Source organism: Pongo abelii, chromosome X, assembly GCF_028885655.2.
Source record: "Pongo abelii isolate AG06213 chromosome X, NHGRI_mPonAbe1-v2.0_pri, whole genome shotgun sequence".
NCBI classification, from domain to species: domain Eukaryota; kingdom Metazoa; phylum Chordata; class Mammalia; order Primates; family Hominidae; genus Pongo; species Pongo abelii.
Window position 1 is genome coordinate 57,724,601 of NC_072008.2, and position 26,735 is coordinate 57,751,335.

Genomic DNA, 26,735 nt, shown 5'->3' on the forward strand with positions numbered 1-26,735 from the left:
CTGTAAAATTTTATCCAAGAAGGAACATGAGAGCTGGACATAAAAGTGAAATAAACTTCAGAAACTTTAAAAATTTTAGCCAGCAGCAGCCCATGCTATGGGTGGGTCCAATGGAAATTTGTGAGTGAGTCACCAGTGTGTAAGAGGGGGAGAGAATTTCTCTCTGATACATATTTTCTTGGGGAACTGGGAAATACAGGCCACGAGAGGGCTCCTTGATCTTACCAAGCACAGGATCTGACTTGGTGAGCCTTGAGGAGGCTATGAGGATTGGCATTGGGAAGTGCTTTGTATGCACTTCTATACTCTACCACTAGTAGAAAGAGGACATTTCTAATCCTAACTCATAGAGAACTGCACAGAAATCTACTATCCAGAATGGGTGAAAGTCTCTGGTTTGGAAAGTCTCTGGACTGAGAATTGCAATCTAGTCTCATGTGGGGAAGGAGACTTCATGGACAGAACTGAGAGGTGAGTGTGGCATGGGCATGAGCTGCAGGCGCAGAAATTGGGAGCTTTTCCCTTGGCAGGACTAGACCAACATGGATGTGGCCTGGGAGCCTCAGTTTTGTTCCAATCAGGGAGTTTGGCAGCCTGGGACAATTTAATGATCTGAAGGCAAACTGCTTGTGTCTTGTCTGGCGGTTTTAGCTTGCTGCCAATGATAGGTTGCAGGAGAGAGCTCCACCAGGTTGAGAGTGTGGAAGCAAGGTGGGTCCCACTGCCACATGCTAGGGTTTGAATTCAAAGCTGCCCCTTTCTTCATGCATGCTCTTTGGCACAGCAGAGCTTCCTTCATTCCTTCCTGGAGCATTTCCCCAGTGGTGTTAGAATTGCTATCTAATTCCTGTCTGGGCTGGTGCTTGTGCCTGCCATTGGGGAGCCTAAGCATGGACTTGCCTAGCCCAGTCCCACTCAGCTTTGCCCCTTTCACCTGCCTTGGATATAGACAACAGGACCACGCCCCCAGGGAGCTCTCTATCCTAGCCCATTTTCTGAGATATTTGAGTATCCTGGTAAACAAAGCTCAAGCTTGAACCCCACAGCCACGACCACAGCTGGCTGTCACCTGAAAGTACCACCTAATGAACAGGAGGTCAAACTGCATAGTCTATTACAACATCTGCCGACACAATAGCATAGCACTCAGAAAGGAGATATGATTTTTGTGAAATCTGCTGCCTTCATTGCCCACACAACCCTAGCTACTCAGTAGGTCTTGAACCCACTTACCCACCTGGTACATTAAGACTACAATTGGCATTTGAGAAAGCCACCACACTGAAGCTATTTATGACTAAGGAAATTATACAAATTCTACACTACTCCTCTGCTACTCCAGTGAGTCCTTTTTTTGATGTCCACCATTGAAGGACGTGAGGACAGGTTTGCCTCTTCAAATTCTGTGCAGCATTTCCCCATCTCTGGGGCTGAGCATAGAACCCAGGCCACTGGGCATTTCACAGACTATTCCAATGCTTGAGGCACAGGAAATCTTCTCCGTGTAAACAAAGACCCCTACTGCTACCGCCATAGCTGGCTGGCTCTTACCTGTAAGCAACATCTACAGCCCTGAAGTTTGAACTAAGCAACCCAATATAAAATCAGCTGACACAAGCTTGAGGTATAGAGAAAAATATCTGGGAACCAGTCCCAGATAAACTTCCCAAGACCTCTGCCACCCCAGAGACACAGGAGAACATAAGGCTATTCACATATTCAGTATACTGCTACTACAACCAGCATTTGAGAAACACACATTAAAGCTGCCTATAATCAAGGAATTCTTATAGAGTGCTTACCACTAAAAACACTTAGAAGCAAAGCCAAACAACCCTACTCAACAAACATTATAGTCATATCTCCAAAGGGAAAAAATATGGCCTCTGTAAGCAAAAGTAAATTTAAAAATAACAAGTGAAAATGTCTCCAGATGAGGAGAAAGCAGTGTAACAATTCTGGAAATATGAAAAAATGTGGGTGTTATGACATTCCCAAACAATCACACTAACTTGGTAGCAGTGGATCCTAATCAAAATGAAATTTTTGAAATACCACATAAAGAATTCAAAACATTAATTTTAAAGATACTCAATGAAATCAAAGAGAAAGCTGAAAAGCAATACAAAGAAATAAAAAAATCAATTAAGGATATAAGTGAGAAATTTACCAAAAAGATAGATATTAAAAAACAAAAAAATCTGAAAATAAAAAATTAAGAAAGGAATTACAACATACAATTAAAACCTTCAACAGTAGACTAGGCCAGGTAGAATAAAGAATCTCAGAACTTGAAGATAGGTCTTTCAAATTAATCCAGTCTGACAAAGAAAGAAATAATTAAAAAAAAAAACCTTCAAAAAGTTTGGAACTATGTAAAATCTCCAAACCTATGAATCATAGGTATTCCCAAGAGAGAATAAAAAATACAACAAGATTAAAAAATCTATTCGAGGAAATAGTTGAGAAAAGCTTCCCTAGTCTAGTAAAAGATCTAGATATCCAGATACAAGAGACTCAAGGGATTCTGGAAAAATTATTGCAAGAAAGTACTTACCATGGCATATAATAACCAGACTACAATTGAAATGAAGGAAAAAATCCCAAAATTAGCAACAGAAACGCTTTGCGTCACCTATAAAGGAAAGCCCATCACATAAACAGCAGACTTCTCAGCAGAAACTTTATAAGCCTGAAGAGACTGAAGTTCTATTTCTAGAGTTCTTCATGAAAAAAACACTTTTAAATCTGAATTTTGAATCCTGCTATGATGTTTATAAATGAAGAAATAAAGTATTTTCTAGATGAACAAATGCTGAGCGAATTTATCATAACTATACTGGTTCTACAAGAAATGTTGACAAAAGTTCTAAATAAGGATAAAAAGGTCAATACTCTCCATCATAAGAGCACACAATAGTATAAAACTCACAGGCCAAAGAATATACAAAAAAACTAGATAACAATTAAGATTATGACAGGAACAAAACGTGACACATCAATATTAGCCTCGAATGTGAATGAATTAAATACTCCACTTAAAAGACACAATTGGCAAAATAGATGCTAAAAACATGATCTATTATTTTATTCTTGAAAAAGGCTCACCTTACTCATAAATACAATTATAGACTGAAGGTAATGGAGTGAAGACAGATGTTCTGTGCAAACAGAAACCAAAAGTAAGCAAGAGTATCATATGTTTCATATGTTTATAACTGGCTTTGGTAATAAGGTGATACTGGCATCATAGAATGAGTTAGAAATAATCCCTTCCATATTGATTTTATACCTATGTCAGTTAAAACTGGTTTTAAATCAAGAACAGTAAAAAAAGGTCAGTATATAATGATAAATGGATCAATTCAACAAGAAGATATAATAATCCTAAGTATATATGCACCCAGAATCATAAAACAAATATTACTAGAACTAAGGAAAGATATAGCCATACAATAATAGTTGGAGACTTCAACACTGCAGTGACAGCACTATACAGATTATCAAGCCAGAAAAGGAAAAACAAATGCAAGACTTAAACTGGACGTTAGACCAAGTAGACCTAATAGACATTTAAAGAACATTCTCAACAAATTCAGAATTCCTCCCATCGGCCCATGGAAAAATTCTCCAGGATAGACCATATTTTAGGCCACAAGGCGAGCCTCAATAAGTTTTAAGAAATCAAACTTATATCAAATATCTTCTCAGACCACAGTGGACTAAAACTAGAAATCAATTCCAAAAGAAACCCTTGAACTGTAAAAATAGATGGAAATTAAACAGCATGTTCCTGCATAATCTTTGAGTCAATGAAAAAATGTAGACATAAATTAAATAATATTTGAAACAAATGAAAATGGAAACAAAACATACCTAAACCTTTGTAATACAGCAGAAGTGGTATGAACATGGAAGTTTATGTTAAATGCCTACATCAAAGTAATAAAAAGACTACAAATTAACAATCTACCATCACAACTCAATGAACCAGAAAATAGGAACAAACCAAACCGAAATCTAGTAGAAGAAAAATAACAAACATTCAGAGCAAAACTAAATGAAATTTATAGCAAATAAACAATATTAAAAAGCAATGAAATGAAGTTTATTTAAAAAAATAATGAAAATTGACAGAACTCTCTCTAGAATAACCATGAGAAGAAGAAAGATGATTCAGATAAACACAATTGGAAATGAAAAAGGAGGCATTATAACTGATATCACAGAAATAAGATAACCAGAGAGTAGCATGAACAACTCTATGCTAATAAGCTAGAAAAACTAGAGGAAATGGATAAATTTCTGGAAACATACGACCTCCTAAGATTGAAACAGAAAAAATAGAAATCATGAACAGATCAAAAATGAGTAGTGAGATTGAGTAATAATAATATTAAAAAACTTCCCAACAAAGGAAGGCCCAGGACCAGATGGATTTACAGCTCAATTCTACCCAATGTACAAAGCAGAACTTATTCCAGTCCTACTGAAACAATTTAAAAAAAGAAATCAATATGGAAGGGATTATTTCTATCTCATTCTATGATGCCAGTATCACCTTATTACCAAAGCCAGTTATAAACATATGAAAATAAAAGAGAAAAGAAATCTACAAACCAATATCCCAGATAAACATAGATGTGAAAGTCCTCAACAAAATTTTAACTAACTGAATCCAACACCACATCAAAAAGATAATACATCATGATCAAGTTGGTTTTATCCCAGAGATGAAAGGATGGTTCAACATACACAAATCAATAAAAGTAATTCACCATGTAAACAGAATTAAAAGCAAAAGCCATATGATCATCTCTATAGATGCAGAAAAAAATTAATAGAATTCAGCATAACTTTATTATAAAAGCTCTTTAAAAACTAGGCATAGAAGGAACATACCTCAAAGTGATAAAAACCGTATATAATAAGCCCATAGCCAACCTTAAACTGAATGGGAAAAAGTTGAAAGCATTCTTTCTAAGAACTGAAACAAGACAAAAATGCCCATTTTCACTACTCCTTTTCAAAGTAATACTGGCAGTTGTAGCCAGGGCAGTCAGGAAAGAGAAAGAAATAAAAGGCCTCTGAATTTAAAAAGAAGTCAAATTATTTCTGTTTGCTGATGATATGACCTTATACATAGAAAATTTTAAAGACTCTACCCAAAAGACTCCTAGATTTGATAAATGAATTCAGTAAAGTTTCAGGATACAAAATCAATGTACAAAAATTAGTAGCATTACTATTTACCAGTAATAATCAAGCTTAGAACCAAATCAAGTAGTCAGTTTGTTAGCATTTACAATAGCTATAAAAATAAAATATCTGGAATGCATTTAACCAAGGAAGTGAAAAATACCTACAAGGAAAACTATCAAACACTGATTAAAGGAATTTGAGATGACACAAATAAATTGAAAAACATCTTATGCTCTTGAATCAGAGGAATGAATATCATTAAAATGGCTATATTATCCAAAGCAATCTACAGATTCATTTCAATTCTCATCAAAATACCAATGTAATTTTGCACAGAATTAGAAAAAAATCACAAAATTCATATGGAACCACAAAAGAGCTTGCATAGCCAAAGCAATCCTATGCAAAAGGAACTAAGTCGGATGCATCACATTACCTAATTTCAAATTATATTACAAAGCTATAGAAACTACAACAGCATGGTATTGGTATAAAAATAGACACATAGATCAAAAGAACAGAAGAGAGAACCCAGAAATTAAACCACATAACTACAGCCAACTGGTCTTCGATAAAGTCAACAAAAGATAGACTGTGAAAACGACATCCTAATCAAAAAGGGTTCTTGGAAAATTGGGTGGCCATACACCGAAGAATAAATCTGGACCTGTATCTCTCACCATATACAAAAATTATCACAAATGTATTAAAGGCTTAAGTGTAAGACCAAAACTATATACATACAGGAAGAAAACAGGAAAAACTATTCTGAACATCAGTTTTGGCAAAGACATCATGACAAGACCTTAAAAAGAAACGCACAATATTAAAAATAGACAATGGGACTTAAACTAAAGTGCTTCTTTACAACAAAAGAAATTATTAACAAAATAAACAGACAACGTGCAGAATGGAATAAAATATTTACAAACAATACATCCAATAAAATATTAATAACTAGGTTCCACAAAGAACTCAGATATCTCAACAACAACAAATAATTCTGCTAAGGCCAGGCACAGTGGCTCACGCCTGTAATCCCAGCACTTTGGTAGGCCGAGGTGGGTGGATCACGAGGTCAGGAGATCGAGACCATCCTGGCCAACACGGTGAAACCCCGTCTCTACTAAAAATCCAAAAAAAAAAAAAAAAAATTAGCTCAGTGTGGTGGCGGGTGCCTGTAGTCCCAGCTACTTGGGAGGCTGAGGCAGGAGAATGGTGTGAACACAGGAGGTGGAGCTTGCAGTGAGCCGAGATGATGCCACTACATTCAGCCTGGGCCACAGAGCGAGATTCCATCTCAAAAAAAAAAAAAAAAAAAAAAAAATTCTGCTAAAATGTAGGCAAATGGCATAAACAAACTTTTTCAAAAGAAGACATACAAATGGCCAACAAACACATAAAAAACTGCTTAACATTATTAATCAATGAAATGCAAATTAAAATTTTGATTAGCTATTGTATTACACCACAGTAGCTATTATTAAGAAGTCAAAAAATAACAGATATTGGCAAGTATGGAGAAAAAAGGAAGCACTCATAAGCTTTAGTAGGAATATTAATGAGTGTAACTTGTAATTAATACAATATGTAGGGTTCTCAAAGAATTAAAAATAGAACTACCATTCTATGCAACAATTCCACTACTGGTTATCTACCCAAAGGGAAATAAATTTTATACAAAAGGATACCTACACTCATGTGTTTATAGCAGCATTATTCACAATAGAAAAGATATAGAATCAACTAAACTGTCAATCAATGGATTATCGGATAAAGAAAATGTGGTGTATATATACAATGGATTGTATTCAGCCATTAAAAAAGAGAATAAAGTCATTTTTTTTTTTTTTTCCGGCAACATCGATGGAACTGGAGGCCATTGTCTTAAGTGAATGGTTTGGAAACAGAAAGGCAAATACCACATATTTTCACTTATAAGTGAGAGCTAAATAATGTATAGAACTGGACATAAGGAGTAAAATAATAGACATTGGAGACTCAAGAGGATGGGAGGGATCAGAGCGGGTGAAGGATGAACAATTACTTAGCGGATACGATGTACATTATTAGGTTGATGGCTACGCTGAAACCCCAGACTTCACAATTATGCAATATATCCATGTAACAAAACTACTTCCTCCTAAATTATAAATATTAAAACAAAAACAAGAGCACCTCTGTTGTTCACCTGACCTCCATAAGCCACTATTCTGATTGTAGACTATAGTGTCATTTTAGGTCTCCTGGCATTAATATCAGTTCAGGACCTGTGTCCAATATTCTCCAAAACTTCTGATTATTTTTCCCTAATTCTTCCATGCCATAATTTATTTTGGGGAAGGCTGTGAGAAAGATTGACATTATATGTTGTTGGGCGTGTGATGGGATGCTTCTTCCAAGGGGACCCATTCTTCCCTTCATTCAAGGGTTGTGAGTCTGTAAACTGGCTCAAGCCTGGGAATTGATTGAAGGGCCATGACTCTGTTTTATGTTACAAGCTAGAATTTTGTTCAATTGACCTAGGACTCCTCTGCTTATACAGATTTAGTAAGAATATAATGGACTTATTATCTGTCTCACTACTAGAAACATGATTAACTAACAATGTCATAGATCTGTATCAGTCAGATTATTCTGATTGCTACTTTGACTCTTCTCCTTACCTAGTTTTTGTCAGTTAAGTGCTGCCACTTTTCCCCTGCCACTTGGGAATCCAATTATTTCTATTAAATTTAATTTTTTTTAGTTTAATGGTATCCTTCTTGTAATTTCTGACCTACAGAGAAAAGTGATATTCAAAGACAATGGGGTTCCCACAAAAATTTATTTCTCATAATTGTGTCTAAGAATTGTTCCCAGTACTCTCCCAAGGTGGGGGAGAAGGTCTTAAATGATAAATATCCCTAAGAATTTGGATTCTTTCTTCTACAGTATATCAAGGCAGGACTGGAATTTCAACTTCATTTAGTGTAGGACACCTTTTGGTCTATGTTTTTATAAACTTTTTTTAGACTATTTTCTGACACACTGAGCTGCAACACTAAATCGAGACTCTCTCCTTCGTGGGCCCATATCAATACATTTGGCCTGTTTCAGGTTTGTGTTTCTTCCACAATTATCCGTACTTTTAATATCCATTGCAATATGTATTCCCTGGATTTATGTCTATATAAATTAGAAAAATAAACATGACCTGATGGAATTTGAGTCTAGTTATAGGTCTAGAAGCAAAGAAGGTGGTATGATGGGTCCTAACAATGATCAGCAGTGTCTTACTTCTGCTTCTTCTCAGAGCTTAAGTTGTATTTTATTTCCCTGCATGTAATCTCTTGCTCACAGGTACCCAGATATCTGCAGTAACCCAGCAATCCATTTGCACAATAGCTTCCACCACTGATTTAAGCATTTTCTAGCCTACATTCTAAACTATACTATCATTCCAGTCAGTATTCCAGGTCAGAAAAGACAAGCCAGTCCCTCAGACTGTCCCCAGAGAAGCTAGAAGTTTACAAGCAAGTTCCATTCATATTCTTTCATTCCAATGGAGGAACCAATAATTTGATGGATTCTTTCAGACACTCAGTGCTGTGTCAGAGAGGGAGTGGGACAAGGGCAAGCAGAAATGACATGAAATTTTCTAGCATTTTGAGTGTAGTTTTTTTTTTTTTTTTTTTGCATGTCCTTGGTTGCTTCAGCTTCTTAGCTTGTTTCTAGAGTTCTCACAAAACTACTTTGCTCTGTATATTTTGGGGTGTTTTGTTTTGTTTTTGTTTTTGTTTTATTTTTGGTGTTTCCATGGGGCAATGAGGGCCTGGCGCGTTCTGGTCTGCCATCTTGCTGATGTCACTCTTCAGTAGTATCTCCTCTTCTCATCATGTTTGTCTGTTTTTACATCTTTCTTTTATAAGGTTGTGGTTCACCTTGAAACTATTCTAGGAGCCTCAGTTCAACATGTTAAACTGAAGAAAATGAAGTACTCTTTTCAGTTGTGGACCACAATGATGTCAGCAAAGGGACATGATGGGAAGGTATGTTTACCTCTTTCTTTACTTACTTTTTTCTTTGTGTAAACATTTATTGAGCTTCTGTTGTGGGCCATATGTTAGAGGTGTAAAGAAAAGAAACTCATGAAAAAAATAAGTAAAATAGTAAAATATTTAAAGAAAGCACAGTTTGGTGAATGCCTTGCCGGCATAAGCCTATATGCCTATTCCTATATGGAATAGGCATATATGCTATTCACAGAGAGTGTGCCCATTCCTATATGGAAATCAGTGAAGGCTTCTTGATGGAGGAGTTGCAGTCTCCCAAATCTTGAATGATTTGGAAACCTTAACCAGGTAGAGAAGAGATAAAGATTATGCCAGGGAGAGGGGAAACCATGGCATGAACAAGGACATAGGGGAATGAAGCTAACCTTAGTATGTTGTATGCTAGGTACTCAGAACATATAGTTTTCAATAAAGCATTAAGTGATTAGGTAACTTCAGTTATCAAGTTCCACCTTTACCTTCCCCCTGAGATGCTTTAAAAATACATGTGCAGAGCTATCTGCTTATCTCCTGTTTATTTTTCCCTTCGTTTTCATATCGGCTATAATTAGAAGCTGATACAGGTACTTGTGAAAGAAGCTTCCCTTATGCCAGGTTTTTTCAGGCTTGCTGAAGACTTTTAATATGAACACTTTGAGAAATATAAGATAAATTCAACATTCTGGAGAATTTAACTTTTATGAATATAGGAATGTTTTCTGCCAATGGGAATATTTGTGTTAGAGCATGACACATCCAAATTCGAAGTGCAGGCTACCTCCTAGTTTTGTTATCTTGGGCAAGTTACTTAGCTATTCTGCAGTTTACTCATACGTAAAATTAAGCCATTGATACCCATTTTACAGCTTTATTTTGTCGATTAACAATATTTTTTATAAGGTATCTGACATACAATAGCCCTTCCATAAGGCAGAACTCACGCGACCCTCTCTACCTTAAAAAACAAAGTCACTTTTGAAATTTTTTCAAATACCCAGTTTTCTTTACAGAAACACTTTGCAAATCTCTCAGAACAAAACGTTTATAAAAATTCACAATGCGAGGATGTTTGGCTCTGAGATGAAAGTTTATAATCAGAACTTTAGATCAAAACTAAAGCTGAAATTAAAAACAAAAAGTTTATTTTGAGTTCACTTCCGGAAGACACTGTCTTATACTTTGGATAAACTGTTAACATACATGCTGACTGTCAAAACTGGTCCTGTAATTACAAATCTGGAAAAGAAAAAGAGGGGGGAAAAATCTGCTCTCTTCTTATTTTGAATTATGATACCAGATTTAGAGCTGGAATTATGATGCCAGATTTAGAGCTGGTGGTCATAACCACTTTACCATGTTGCTCATTAATAATTACTTAAAATAGGTAGAAAAGGGATGTGGCCATTTTCTAAACCATACTTTTTATGTTAATATAGCTCTTTTTTAATTAGAAACCTAATTTAAAATTTTTAAATTTTGTGACTACATAATAGTTGTATTTATTTGTGGGGTATATAAGATGTTATGACACATACATACAATGTGTAATTATGAAATCTGTAACTGGAGTATCCAACAGTTTAAACATTTGTTATTTCTTTGTGGTATAACATTCCAATTCCACTCTCTTAGTTGTTTTATAATATACAACCAAGTACTTTAAACTATAATCACCTAATTGTGCTATCAAATACTAGACCTTATTCCTTCTCTTTTTATACTCAATAATCATCCCCACTTCTCTTGCAGTTTCTTGTGCATTTGCACTATAACATTTATTTCTTTTTATACTATATCTTTAAAAATGGTTGTAGTTATTATCATAGTCATATCTTCAAGAACAAAATTCCACACTCAATGAAAGTAAATTCAAAAATAAGAAGAATCCCCTATTCCCCTGGTTGCTCAGAAATCAATGTATAGATGCAGAAAGCCTGAAAAAGAAATGTACTATAACACTTTCAAATTAAAACAATAATTATTCAGCAATAGACTCTGTGCAAAAGAAATCTTCAAAATACCAGATAAGGAAATCAAAATATTGACTTTAAAAAGGCTTAATGAAATTAAATTGATATTTTTTTTGAGACAGAGTCTCGCTCTGTTGCCTAGGCTAGATTGCAGTGGTGCAATCTTGGCTTACTGCAACCTCTGCTTCCCTTGTTTAAGCGATTCTCCTGCCTCAGCCTCCTGAGTAGCTGGGGCTACAAGAACACGCCACAACACTTGGCTAATTTTTGTATTTTTACTAGAGATGGGGTTTCACCATTTTTGGCCAGGCTAGTCTCAAACTCCTGACCTCAGGTGATCCAATCATGCTGGCCCCCTAAAGTGCTGGGATTACAGGCATGAGCCACCACACCTGGCCCTTAAATGGAAATTTGTAAAGCAATACAAATAAATTAGAATATCAATTTAGGCTGTTAATATGAAATTTACTAAGAAGGTAGATTTTCTAAAAAAATGTAATAATAACAGAAATTTTGGAACTTATAAATTCATTGAAGGTGTTAAAAAACATTCCAAAGACCAAGCAGAAGGAAGACTCTCAAAATATGAAGACACATCTTTTGAAGTAATCCAGCCAAACAAAAATAAAGACAAATGAACAAAGCCCTTAAGATGAGTGTGCAAAAATAACAATACTTACAATTTGTTGGTATTACTGCGGTAGAAAGAAAGATTAAAAATAAATTTAGAAATCCTATTTAAGAAAATTATTTATGGAAGCATCTCAAGTGTAGCAAGAGATTTAGACATCCAGATACAGTAGTCCCAGCAATCCAAGGCAAATACATTGCAAAAGACATATTAATTCAGAATATCTAAAGTCAACATAAAAGAAATACTTTTATGATCAGCAAGAAAAATGCATCTAGTCACCTATGAAGGAAACCCCATCAGACTAAGAATGAGCTTCTTAGCAGAAACTTCACAGGTCAGAAGAAAATGGAATGGGATTTACAGATTCCTGAAAGGAAAAAATACAATAAAAATTTTTATATCCAGCATGATTAAGCTTCATAAATGAAGGAGAAATAAAGTCTTTTCCAGACAAGCAATTGCTGAGGGAATTTATCACCACTAGACCAGACTTAAAACAAATGCTCAAAAATGTCCTTGACATGGAAATAAAAGGTATATGTTCATGATTATGATAACTCATTAATATATAAAACTCAATAATCTTATAAAACAATCACATAAAGGAGGAAGAAAAGTCAAATTGTTAACACAACAAAATTTCACCAAACCATTAAGACAAACAGAAAAAGAAACAAACAATGTATAAAACAACTAGAAAAGATTTAGTGACCTGACAGAAAATAAACCTCAGATATAAATGTTAACCTTGAACTCAAATCGATTAAATACTCTACTAAAGAGAGATAGATTGGCAGAAAATATAAGAAACATGATCCATCTAAATGCTGCTTCCAAGAAATTCACTTTCTCTGTAAATACATACATAAACTGACAGAAAAGGGTTGAAAAAAGATATTTTGTGGAAATAGAAACTAAAAGAGAGTAGGAATAGCTTTACCTATACTAGATATAGCAGATATTAAATTAAAAAGTTAAAAAAGACAAATAAGGTCATTGTATAATGATAAAAGGATCAATGCAACAGGAGGATATAACATTACTCAGTATATATACACTCAATACTGGAGCACCCAGATTCATAAAACAAATATTACTACATCTAATGAGAGAGGTGGGAAATAATACAATAATAGTGTGGGACTTCAACTGCGCACTCACAGCATTAGGCATCATTAAGACGGGAAATCAACAAAGAAATATTGAACTTATTTGGACTTTAGGTGCAATAGACCTAACACACTTGGACAGAAAAGTCTACTCAACAACTGTGAAATGTACATTTTTTTCACATAAGCACGTGGAGCATTCTCCAAGATAGACTATGTATGACCTTGTATAGATCTTGTATTTTAGGCCACAAAACAAGTCTCAGTGAATTTTTTAACATTAAAAACATATCAAGAATCTTCTCAGACCACGCTTGAATAAAACTGAATATCACTACTTTTGTGAACTTTGGAAACTATACAAATACATGGAAATCAAACATGTTCCTTAATGATTATTGTGTCAATGAAGAAATTAAGGTGGAAATTATAGCAATTTTTGAAACAAATGACAAGGAAAACACAACACATCAAATTCTGTGGGATACAGAAAAAGGAGTTCCAAGAGGGTTGTTCATAGTATTAAATGCCTATACTAAAAAAGTAGGAACATTACAAATTAACAACTTAATGATGGACTGCTAAGAACTAGAAACACAAGAACAAACTAAACCAAAAAGTGGCAGAAGAAAATGAGTAAAAAAAAAATTCTAGTTGAACTAAATAAAATAGAGACCAAAAAGGAAAGGTAGAAGTACAAAGGGACACTGAAACAGGAAGTATTGGTTCTTAAAAAAGGTAAACAAAATAATCCACTATCCAGATTAATCATGAAAAAAAGAGATTACAACAAAATCAGAAATGAAAAAAGAGAGATTACAACAAAATCAGAAATGCAAAAGAAGAAATTATAAATGACATCACAGAAATACAAAGATTCTTAAAAATTATTTTTAAGAACTCTACTTCCACAAACAAGAAAATCTAGAGGAAATAAATTAATTTCTGGAAACATGCAACCTCCCAAGTTTGAATCAGGAGGGAATAGAGAACCTGAGCAGACCTATAATGAATAGCAACATTGAATCAGTAATAAATAATTTTTAACAAAGGAATCTCAGAACTAAATGGATTTTTCATACACACAAAGAAGAATAAACAGTTCTTTTGAAATTGTTCCAAAAGTTCAAAGATGAGAGATTTCTTCATAACTCATTCCATGACACTACTATCACCCTGATACCAAAACCATACAAGAACACAGCAACCACAGAATAACTACAGATCAGTATTCCTGAAGAGCATAGATGCAAAAATCCTCAGCAAAATATTAGAAAACCAAATTCAACAGCGTATCAAAAAGATACTATGCCATAAACAAGTGGGTTTGTTGCACCCATTAAGTCGTTGTATACATTAGGTATATCTCCTAATGCTATCCCTCCCTGTACCCCCACACCACGACAGGCCCCAGTGTGTGATGTTCCCCACTCTGTGTCCAAGTGTTCTCATTGTTCAATTCCCACCTATGAGTGAGAACATGTGATGTTTGGCTTTTTGTCCTTGCAATAGTTTGCTGAGAATGATGGTTTCTAGCTTCATCCATGTCCTTACAAAGGACATGAACTCATCATTTTTTATAGCTGCATAGTATTCCATTGTGTATATGTGCCACATTTTCTTAATCCAGTCTATCTTTGTTGGACATTTGGGTTGGTTCCAATTCTTTGCTATTGTGAGTAGTGCCGCAATAAATACACGAGTGCGTGTGTCTTTATAGGAGCATGATTTATATTCCTTTGGGTATATCCCCGGTAATGGGATGGCTGAGTCAAATGGTATTTCCAGTTCTAGGTTCTTGAGGAATCGCCATGCTGTCTTTCACAATGGTTGAACTAGTTTACAATTCCACTAACAGTGTAAAAGTGTTCCTATTTCTCCACATCCTCTCCAGCACCTGTTGTTTCCTGACTTTTTAATGATCGCCATTCTAACTGGTGTGAGATGGTATCTCATTGTGGTTTTGATTTGCATTTCTCTGATGGCCAGTAAAGATGAGCATTTTTTCATATGTTTCTTGGCTGCATAAATGTCTTCTTTTGAGAAGTGTCTGTTCGTATCCTTTGCCCACTTTTTGATTGGGTTGTTTGACTTTTTTCTTGTAAATTTGTTTAAGTTCTTTTTAGATTCTGAATATTAGCCCTTCGTCACATGGGTAGATTGTAAAAATTTTCTCCCATTCTGTAGGTTGCCTGTTCACTCATCATAGTTTCTTTTGCTGTGCAGAGGCTCTTTAGTTTAATTAGATCCTATTTATCAATTTTTGCTTTTGTTGCCATTGCTTTTGGTGTTTTAGTCATGAAGTTCTTGTCCATGCCTATGGCCTGAATGGTATTGCGTAGGTTTTCTTCTAGGTTTTTTATGGTTTTAGGTCTAACATTTAAGTCTTTAATCCATCTTGAATTAATTTTTGTATAAGCTGTAAAGAGGGGATCCAATTTCAGCTTTCTACATATGGCTGGCCAGTTTTCCCAGCACCATTTATTAAATAGGGAATTCTTTCCTCATTTCTTGTTTTTGTCAGGTTTGTCAAAGATCAGATGGTCGTAGATGTGTGGTATTAATTTTGAGGGCTCTATTCTGTTCCATTGTTCTATATCTCTGTTTTGGTAATAGTACCATGCTGTTTTGGTTACAGTTGCCTTGTACTGTAGTTTGAAGTCAGGTAGCGTGATGCCTCCAGCTTTGTTCTTTTGGCTTGGGATTGTCTTGGTAATGCAGGCTCTTTTTTGGTTCCATATGAACTTAGAGTAGTTTTTTCCAGTTCTGCGAAGAGTCATTGGTAGCTTAATGGTGATAGCACTGAATCTATAAATTACCGTGGGCAGTATGAACATTTTCAAAATATTGATTCTTCCTATCCATGAGCATGGAATGTTCTTCTATTTTTTTGTGTCTTCTTTTCTTCCTTTGAGAGGTGGTTTGTAGTTCTCCTACAAGAGGTCCTTCACTTCCCCTTTAGGCTGGATTCCTAGGTATTTTCTTCTCTTTGAAACGACTGTGAATGGGAATTCACTCACGATTTGGCTCTCTGATTGTCTGTTATTGGTGTATAGGAATGCTTGTGATTTTTGCACATTGATTTTGTATCCTGGGACTCTGCTGAAGTTGCTTATCAGCTTAAGGAGATTTTGGGCTGATAGGATGGAGTTTTCTAAATATACAGTCATATCATCTGCAAACAGGGACAATTTGACTTCCTCTTTTACTAATTGAATACCCTTTATTTCTTTCCCTTGCCTGATTCCCCTAAACAGAACTTCCAATACTATGTTGAATAAGAGTGGTGAGAGAGGGCATCCCTGTCTTGTGCCAGTTTTCAAAGGGAATGCTTCCAGTTTTTGCCCATTCAATATGACATTGGCTTTGGGTTTGTCATAAATAGTTCTTATTATTTTGAGATACGTCCCATCAATACCTAGTTTATGGACAGTTTTTAGCATGAATATTGTTGAATATTGTCAAAGGCCTTTTCTGCATCTATTGAGATAATCATATGGTTTTTGTCTTTGTTTCTGTTTATATGATGGATTACGTTTATTGATTTGCATATATTGAAGCAGCCTTGCCTCCCAGGGATGAAGCCCACCTGATCGTGGTGGATAAGCTTTTTGATGTGCTCCTGGATTCAGTTTGCCAGTATTTTATTGAGGATGTTTGCATCGGCGTTCTTCAGGGATACTGGTCTAAAACTCTCTTTTTTTGTTGTTGTTGTGTTTCTGCCAGGCTTTGGTATCAGGCTGATGTTGGCCTGAGAAAATGAGTTAGGGAGAATTACCTCTTTTTCTATTGATTGGAATAGTTTCAGAAGGAATTGTACTAGCTCCTCTTTGTACCTCTGGTAGAATTCGGCTATGAATCTGTCTGATCCTGGATGTTTTTTGGTTGGTAGGCTACTAATTACTGCCTCAATTTCAGAATCTGTTATTGGTATATTCAGTGATTCAAATTTTTCCTGGTTTAGTCTTGGGAGGGTGTATGTGTCCAGGAATTTATCAATTTCTTCTAGATTTTCTAGTTTTTTTGTGTAGAGTTTTTTATAGTATTCTCTGATGGTAGTTTGTATTTCTTTGGGATCGGTGTTGCTATCCCCTTTATCATTTTTTTTTTTTGCATCTATTTGATTCTTCTCTCTTTTCTTCTTTATTAGTCTTGCTAGCAGTCTATCAATTTTGTTGATCTTTTCAAAATCCAGCCCCTCGATTCATTGATTTTTTGAAGGGTATTTTGTGTGTGTGTGTCTATGTCCTTCAGTTCTTCTCTGATCTGAGTTATTTCTTGCAATCTGCTAGCTTTTGAATGTGTTTTCTCTTGCTTATCTAGTCCAAAGATAGACTGGACTAAGAAAATGTGGCACATATACACTATGGAATACTATGCAGCCATAAAAAATGATGAGTTCATGTCTTTGTAGGGACATGAATGAAATTGGAAATCATCATTCTCAGTAAACTATCGCAAGGACAAAAAACCAAACACCTCATGTTCTCACTCATAGGTGGGAACTGAACAATGAGAACACATGGACACAGGAAGGGGGACATCACACTTTGGGGACTGTTGTGGGGTGGGGGGAGGTTGGAGGAATAGCATTAGGAGATATACCTAATGCTAAATGACGAGTTAATGGGTGCTGCACACCAGCATGGAACATGTATACATATGTAAGCTGCACATTGTGCACATGTACCCTAAAACTTAAAGTATAATAATAATAATAAAAAAAAAAGAGTGTTGAATATTGTCCTCCACTCTCTTCTGGTTTGTGGAGTTTCTGCCAAGAGATCTGCTGTTAGTCTGATGGGCTTCCCTTTGTGGGTAACCCGACCTTTCTCTCTGGCTGCCCTTAATATTTTTTACTTCATTTCAACATTGGTGTATCTGACAATTACGTGGCTTGGAGTTGCTCATCTCGAGGAGCATCTTTGCAGCATTCTCTGTATTTCCTGGATCTGAATGTTGGCCTGCCTTGCTAGATTGGTGAAGTTCTCCTGGATAATATCCTGCAGAGTGTTTTCCAACTTGCTTCCATTCTCCCCGTCACTTTCAGGCACACCAGTCAGACATAGATTTGGTCTTTTCACATCGTCCCATATTTTTTGGAGGCTTTGTTTATTTCTTTTTACTCTTTTTTCTCTAAACTTCTGTTCTTACTTCATTTCATTCATTTGATCTTCAATCACTGATACCCTTTCTTCCACTTGATCAAATCGGCTACTGAAGGTTGTGCATTCATCACGTAGGTCTCATGCCATGGTTTTCAGCTCCATCAGGTCATTTAAGGACTTCTCTACACCTGTTTTTCTAGGTCGCCATTCATCTGATCTTTCTTCAAGGTTTTTAACTTCTTTGTGACGGGTTCAAACATCCTCCTTGAGCTCGGAGAAGTTTGTTTTTACTTATTGTCTGACAACTTCTTCTCTCAACTCATCAAAGTGATTCTCCATCCAGCTTTGTTCTGTTGCTGGTGAGGAGCTGCATTCCTTTGGAGGAGAAGAGGTGCTCTGATTTTTAGAATTTTCAGCTTTTCTGCTCTGGTTTCTCCCTATCTTTGTGGTTTTATCTACCTTTGGTCTTTGATGATGGTGACGTACACATGGGGTTTAGGTGTGGATGTCCTTTTTGTTTGTTAGTTTTCCTTCTAACAGCCAGGACCCTCAGTTGCAGGTCTGTCGGAGTTTACTGAGGTCCACTGCACACTCTGTTTGCCTAGGTATCACCAGCAGAGGCTGCAGAACAGCAAATATTGCAGAATGGCAGGTGTTGCTGCCTGATCCTTCCTCTGGAAGCTTCATCTCAGAGGGGCACCTAGCTCTGTGAGATGTCAGTCAGCCCCTACTGGGAGGTGTCTCCCAGTTAGGCTACTTGGGGCTCAGGGACCCACTTGAGGAGGCAGTCTGTCCGTTCTCAGATCTCAAACTCCATGCTGGGAGAACCACTACTCTCTTCAAAGCTGTCAGACAGGACGTTTAATTCTGCAGAAGTTTCTGCTGCCTTTTGTTCAGCTCTGCCCTGCCCCAGAGGTGGAGTCTACAGAGGCAGGCAGGCCTCCTTGAGCTGTGGTGGGTTCTACCCAGTTTTAGCTTACCAGCCTTTTTTTTCACCTGGTCAAGCCTCAGCAATGGCGGATGTCCCTCCCCCAGCCTCGCTGCCACCTTGCAGTTTGATCTCAGAGTGCTGTGCTAGCAGTGAGTGAAGCTCCGTGGGCTTCGGACCCTGTGAGCCAGGCACGGGATATGATTTCTTGGTGTGCCGTTTGCTAAGGCCATTGGAAAAGCACAGTATTAGGGTGGGAGTTTCCTGATTTTCCAGGTACCGTATGTCACAGCTTCCCTTGGCTAGGAAAGGGAATTCTCTGACCCCTTTTGCTTCCCAGGTGAGAGGATGCCCCACCCTGCTCTGTGGGCTGCACCCACTGTCCGAGATGCCAGTGAGATGAACCTGGTACCTCGGTTGGAAATGCAAAAATCACCCATCTTTTGTGTCTCTCATGCTTGGAGCTGCAGACTGGAGCTGTTTCTATTCAGCCATCTTGGAACCTCGATCCTGCAGCGTGTCTTCCAGCTTACTAATTACTTATTCTATTTGTTTAATAATGCATTTGAGAGATTCTCATGCATTTTCAGTTTGTCAACTGAATTTTTCTTCTTTTTAAATTTTAATCTTTAAAAAATGTCTCTGGCAGAAATTGGATTTCCTTCTCTGCATTGTCTTTAAGTTCATTAAGCTTCCTCAAGACATCTATTTTCAATTCTCTGCCTGACAATTCACATATCTGTCACTCCTGAATTGGTCACTGGTGCCTTATTTAGTTTATTTGGTTAGGTTATGTTTTCCTGGATGTTTTTGATGCTTATGTACATTTATTAATGTCTTAACGTTGAAGAGTTAGGTGTTGTTTTCAATATTCACCGTCTGTGCTTGGTTTGGCCCATCCTTATTGGAAAGACTTTCCATGTATTCGAAGAGGATTGAGTGTTGTCCTGTAAGTGTGTTTTCACTGAATCCATAACAGCAGTAGGTGGCGTCTTAAGCTGAGGAATGCTGTGACTCTTGCCAACTCCTAGAGGCACTACTTTGGTGGTGTTGAGTAATATAAGGGAAAATTTCCCGGGTCACCAGGTAAAGTATGTCACTCTCTTCTCTCTCTTTCCCTCAATTTGAAGGAGTCTGTTTTTTTGCTGAGTTGTCTAGAATTGGGAAAGGGGTGACATGAGTACTCCTGTGGCCACTACAGCTGGCAGTGTGCTAGATTAAACATTAAGCTAGCACAGTACTGGGTCTCATCCAAGGCTCGTGGCAACTACTGCCTGACTAATGTTTATAGGAGACTCTAGTGCTCTTGAGTCAGAAGGTTGGGAATCCTCCTGGTACTGGGTTCTTCACTTCAGGACAGTCAATTCCCTTCTTACTAGAGTGGGTCTAGAAAGACCATTCAGGAGCTAAGGCCTGTTATTGGGGGCTTCAGGAATCTCCTTGCTTCATTTTACTGTAGCTAAGCTGGTACCCAAGTTGCAAGACAAAATCCTCTGTACTCTTCCCACTCCTTTCCCAAAGCCACAGAAGTCTCTTCACCAGCTACATTGTCTGGAGTTAAAGGAAGGGTGATGCATGCACTCTTTTGGCCACCACAGCTGATGTTGCACTAGGTTGGGTGCATCCAAAATCAATTGCCTCTGAGAGAACAGTGCAGCTCCAGGGTTTTTCCAAGGCCTGTAGTCCTTGAGGCCTGATGGCCACTCAAATTTACTTCAGGCCTCGGGCCATGTTAGTCAGCTAGTGGTGGAGCCAGCCAGGACTGGAGTTCCTCCCACTGGAGCTGAGAATTTCCCTCATTCAGAAATGCTCTAAATGTTCCCTGCTTTGGTGCTAGCATAATTTTTCCCTATGTTGCATACCACTGGGACAGGGCAGGACTGGGTTCCAGTGCAAAGTAGCCCATTCACTTTACTCACCATCCTGTAAGCAAACAAATTGTCTTTCAATGAGGTGCTGATGGACAATGGGGGAGGGTTGGTGTAGGCAATGCAAGACCATCTTTCCTACTCTCTTCAGTGCCTCTTTTATTGATATTTTTTTAAACCAGTTATTGTGACTGCTCACTTTATTGGTTCTTATGAATGTGCTTTCTTGCATGCGTAGTTGTTTAATTTGGTATTCTTGCAAGGAGGCTGACTGCTGAAGCATTCTATTCAGCCATCCTGCTTTGCCTCCACTTCCCTATAACAGGTTTGTTGAGTTATAATTCATATACCATGCAATGTGCCTATTTAATGTATACAATGTAATGGATTTTAGTACATTCAGAGTTGTGCAAGAGTCATCACAATTTTAGAATATTTTCATCATTCCTAAAAGAGACCTCATACTCATTATCAGTCACTCTACAGTCCACTTGCCCCTTCATAGCCTTAAGTAACCAGGAATCTACTTTCTGTCTCTAAAGATTTGATTATTCTGGATATTTCATGTGAATAGGCTCATACGTGTGTGGTGTCTTGTTACTGGCTTCTTTCACTAGGCACAATATTTCAAGTTTTATCTATATTGTATCATATATCAGCACTTACTTTGTGTGAGTAATATCTTATCAATAAATTTTATTTATGTATTCATCAATTGACTGGTATTTGGCTGTTATGAATAATCCTACTATAAATCTTGTATAGGTGTTTTTGTCTTTACTATTTTGAGAAAATACTCTTGTATTTTATTTCTTGTCTTAAATCTCAGGAACCTATGAAATTTGTGGATTTGCTTGGTGACCATGGGAAACATGTCAATCCTCTTTGGGAGTTGATCAAATGGTGCCTGGGTCTGTCAGTGTACACCATCCCTTCCATTGGTATGTAAATCATCTCCTACCTAGACCAGTTTGATGTCCTGTAATATTTCTTAATATCTAAATATAACTTTTGGACTAAAGGCCCCATGCAAGTCCAAAATCCAGCAGGGCAGTGAAATCTTAAAGCTCCAAAATTGTCTCCTTTGACTCCATGTCTCACATCCAGGTCATGCTGATGCAAGAGGTGGGTTCCCATGGTCTTGGGCAGCTCCACCCCTATGGCTTTCCAGGTTATAGCCTCCCTCCAAGTTGCTTTCATGTGTTGGCATTGAGTGTCTGTGGCTTTTCTGGGTGTACTGTGTAAGCTATCAGTGGATCTACCATTCTGGGGTCTGGAGGACAGTGGCCATCTTCTCACAGCTCCACTAGGCAGTGCTCCAGTGGGGACTCTGTGTGGGGGCTTCAACGCCACATTTCCCTTCCACACTGCCCTAGCAGAGGTTCTCTATGAGGGCCTTGTCCCTGCAGCACACCTCTGTCTGGGCAGTCAGGCATTTCCATTCATCCTCTAAAATCTGGGCAGAGGTTTCCAAACATCAATTCTTGATTTTTATTCACCCACAGGCCCAACACCACATGGAAGCCACCAAGGCTTGGGACTTCCATCCTTTGAAGCAATTACCTGAGCTCAATCTTGGCCCCTTTTAGCCATGATTCTAGCCATCGCTAGAGGGGCTGGAATGCAGGGCACCAAGTCCCTGGGCTGCACACAGCAAGAGGGCCCTGGGCCTGGTCCATGAAACCATTTTTTCCTCTTAGGCCTCTGAACCTGTGATGGAAGCGGCTGCCACAAAGGACTCTGAAATGCCCTGGAGACATTTTCTCCATTGTCTTGGAGATTAACATTTGGCTTCTCCTGACTTATGTAAATTTCTGCAGCCAGCTTGAATTTCTCCTTAGAAAATGGGTTTTTCTTTTCTATCCATCATCAGGCTGCAAATTTTCCAAAAGTTTATTCTCTGTTTCCCCTTTTCTGAAGGACTTGCTTTGATGTCCAGGCTGTAGTGCAGTGGTGCAATCATGACTCACTGCAGCATTGACCTCCTGGGCTAAAGCAATCCTCCTGCCTCAACTCCTAAGTAGCTGGGACTACAGGGGCTCACCACCACACCTGGCTAAGAGATGGGGTTTCATCATATTGCCCGAGCTGGTCTTGAACCCCTAGGCTCAAGTGATCTGCTAGCCTTGGCCTTGAGAAGTGCTGGGATTACAGGCATGAACCACCGTGCTCAGCTATAATGGGTTTTCAATTATGTGAAAAATCCTTATGATGTACTATGCAGTAGCAGAGGCTAGAAATGTTATATATAGCATTACTAAAACAAAGTAGAAGGAGCTAAAAGTAAATGATTGACAATGGGTGGTAAGATTATAAAGTTTCCTTTTTCATCACTTACTTTCTCAGTGTTCTATAATGAACATGTATTACTTGAATAAGAAAAGATAAAGAACACTAGGAATTAAAATGAAGTTTAACTTGATATATGTTATCATTCTGTAGGACTGGCTTTGTTGGAAGAAAAGCTCAGATATAGCAATGAGAAATACCAAAAGTTTAAGGCAGTGGAAGAAAGCCTGCGTAAAGAGCTGGTGGAGATGCTAGGTGATGATGGTGTGTTCTTATATCCCTCACATCCCACAGTGGCACCTAAGCATCATGTCCCTCTAACACGGCCTTTCAACTTTGCTTACACAGGTACCTAATTGTATTCCTTACATTCTGTAATCTTAAAGAAATAGAGATGTATGTTTCCAAGGAAAGCATAATTTTCTTTTGCAGTTGGACAAGTTTTAAACATGCAAGTATAAAAGTGCTGTGTGATTGAAAACTCCAGAAAACAGTTGCTAATGTCATATGTCGAAGATACTTTGCCAATATCTGGTTTCTCCACAATAACCCTACAAGTGCATATGAGTATCCACATTTTACAGAACTGTGCCTCAGGGAGGTTCAGCCACTTGTCTTCTGTCACTCAGTGTGATCACACTAGATCTAAAGTCTCCCCTGGCTGCTCTGAATTAAACCAAGTTAAGCTTTTGTCAGGATCTGTGGCTTCCCAGAAGATTCTTGTACAGGAGACAGTTCTCCAAGGGATCGTTTACTTGACTTAGCTATCATCCCCTTTGAATTCAATTCATTCTATTGTTCACCAAACTAATTTTCTTCACCTGGTTTGTAAGCCGTGGATGGATCATGATTATGTGAAGTCTAAAGGCCCCTGGATATGTACTAGGTCAGTTTCTATGGTTTCTCCAAGGTCTTGTCCCAGGGAACCACACTATTCTTTGAGATGAAGATAGAGAAGTCTTCATCAAATACACATTCTCACCCAATAATCCTGTGGTCCACTTAAAGTTGGAATTTGGAATCCTTTGCTCTGCAGTTTTCTACTTGTGCATCCTGGAGGAAGACATTGAATCTTTCTCAACTTATTTCCTATCTAGGAAGTCAGGATAATCTATGCCTTGCACTGTTGCTGTTAAGATTAAATGAAATAATACGTGTAAATTAATTAACATAAGGGTTGTGCAGGATGACGGAGAGGGTATTAAACAGTCCATATCCTTAATTTCCTCACCCTTACTCTCTCCCTGGCTTTGGTCACTCACTCTTAATTTCTTCCTTCCTGTCCCTCCTTCCTTCCTTCCTTCCTTCCTTCCTTCCTTCCTTCTTTCTTGGAGTTTTGCTCTTGTTGCCCAGGCTGGAATGCAATGGCACAAGCTCGGCTCACTGCAACCTCCACCTCCCAGGTTCAAGCAATTCTCCTGCCTCAGCCTCCCAAGTAGCTGGGATTACAGGAGTGTGCCACCACACCCAGCTAAGTTTTGTATTTTTAGTAGAGACAGGTTTCACCATGTTGGCCAGGCTGGTCTTGAACTCCTGACCTCAGATGATCTGCCCACCTTGGCCTCCCAGAGTGCTGGGATTACATACATGAGCCACCATGCCCGACCTCAATTTCTTAAGTCTTTGAAAAAACTTGCTGCCTAAATTGCTGTGTTTAAGTTTCTATCACCTAGTTACTCAGTTTCTGAAGACAGGTTAAATACTTTAGTCAATAGGCTAGAACCCAAGGAGAAATATACTGTTTATACCTTTTGGGGAGGATTTTCCTTAGCTTGAGGCTTCCTGTGGTTTGCAACTTTTCCCTCTAGTTTAGCCTTGAACACATTTAAAGAGTGTCCCTTGTAAGCCAGGTGATATTCTAGGTAATATGAATACAAGACCCATGATAGATGATAGCTGCAATTTAGTAAGTATGTAATATATACGAGATACTAGAAGCCAGAAATTCTATACATTATCTCATTTATGTTTCCCCCAAATCCCTGACAGCAACTGAAGTTATCTTTGTGTAAAACCTGAGGAAACTGAATGATGTATAAAGTGATTTAAGGGTCAGGGTCCGGACTGAAATTCAGTTGTTTTCTCTCTGACTTTAAACGCAATGTCATTTTCACTACATGTATGGGTTGATAATGCTCAGTCATGTTTTGTTTTTATTGTCTTTACTAAAGCTGAAAATATAAGAGGTTTCAGAGACCTTTTGTCAAAGATGTAGAATTGTTGGATGCGAAATAGGTTAATGTTTTATTCCTGGTTCTTTTTCTTTTCCTACTGAGAAATACCCCTTTCAGTTTCTCAAGCTTGTATAGGCTTCTTATGTTTGTCTCCTACTTACAAGATGGGTACACTAAGTCAGATATTTAATTTTTGAGCCTTGGCTTTCTTACAGCTAAGATGAGGATGCTACATTGACTTTGAAGGATGGTTGGAAGGATTTAATGTAATAATGTGTAGAGTGTTTTAAAATTATTAATAATAGTGATAATAATACCATTTATTGAAGACATGTGTATGTTTATATTGATATTAATGTAGGTAATATCAATATCTCTGCTTTATTTCGTAGTATTAGTTATATGTGTTTTCCTTGTTTTATCTATTCCTAGAATTGTTCTGAGTTTTACATGTTTCATCTCATTTTATCTTACAGCAGCCCTACAAAAAGGAGAAATTATTAGTGTCCTCATTTTACAGATGAAGGAATTTAGACACAGAAATCTTTAGGAGATATTTCCAAAGTCACATAGCTAAGATAATATAGGAACTGGGACTTTAACCGAGGCCCTATGATTTCAGAGGAAGTGATCTTATTTATTACACAGAAGAGGAAACAGGAGGATGAACAGGGTCTGTCAGCTATGAAGTGAAGTGATAAGGATTCAAACCCAGGTCTGTCTGACTCCAAATCCTATTGCTTTTAATTAACTCTCTTCCCTTGTTCTTCTGCCTCACTTGGTGCTCAGTGAACCAAAGTACCTTCTCCTACTTTGCTCCATTGACACTCTACAATGAGAATAAATTTATTAAGCATGTGTTGTGAACTCTACTGTATGCACTGGTGTTAGATGAATCAGATACATTCCATGCCCTCAGGGAGCTCCTAGCTTAGTACAAGAGACAAACAAATGTTAACAGAGAATTTCAGTAGAAGAAAACAAAGGAAAGCTCTCTGGAATAGGTGACCCCTGATCTGGGTCCTGAAGGAGAACTAGAAATTAGTCAGAGGAAGTATGTTGGGTAAGTATTACAATGGTCCAGGCAGTACGAACCCCATGAGCAAGAGAACAGAAAAGCACATCAGGAACACTGTGGACAGAGGGTATAAACACAACACTAACTGGAGAGAGTAAGTTTTTAATAGAGGAGTGAGAGGAGGAGCATGAGGTTGAAAAGGTAAGCATGTCATGGAGAACATTCACAGCCATGCTAAAAACTGCAAAAAAATATATGTTATTTGTCTTGGCATCCTGCCCCATCCTGCTTTCTTTGAATAATGTCACTGGAATAACACAGTAATGAAAGAGAATAATCTAGCCTGCAGATTCTTTGAATATTTGATTAGCCTATGCTATTTCCTGATAACATGCAATCAA

The 26,735-nt window shown here is 37.6% G+C and overlaps 1 protein-coding gene across 6 annotated transcripts in view; it reads left to right on the top strand.

The window, feature by feature from the left end:
• The window catches only part of FAAH2 (fatty acid amide hydrolase 2), a 283,151-nt gene that overhangs the window by 208,772 nt on the left and 47,644 nt on the right, over positions 1-26,735 (top strand). For all 6 annotated transcript variants that reach the window (XM_054544652.2, XM_054544651.2, XM_002831725.4 and 3 more), the window contains 3 exons: positions 9,114-9,233; positions 21,683-21,794; positions 23,296-23,490. In XM_054544652.2, coding sequence (XP_054400627.1) covers positions 9,114-9,233; positions 21,683-21,794; positions 23,296-23,490 — 427 coding nt within the window. The remainder of the gene's footprint in view (positions 1-9,113; positions 9,234-21,682; positions 21,795-23,295; positions 23,491-26,735) is intronic.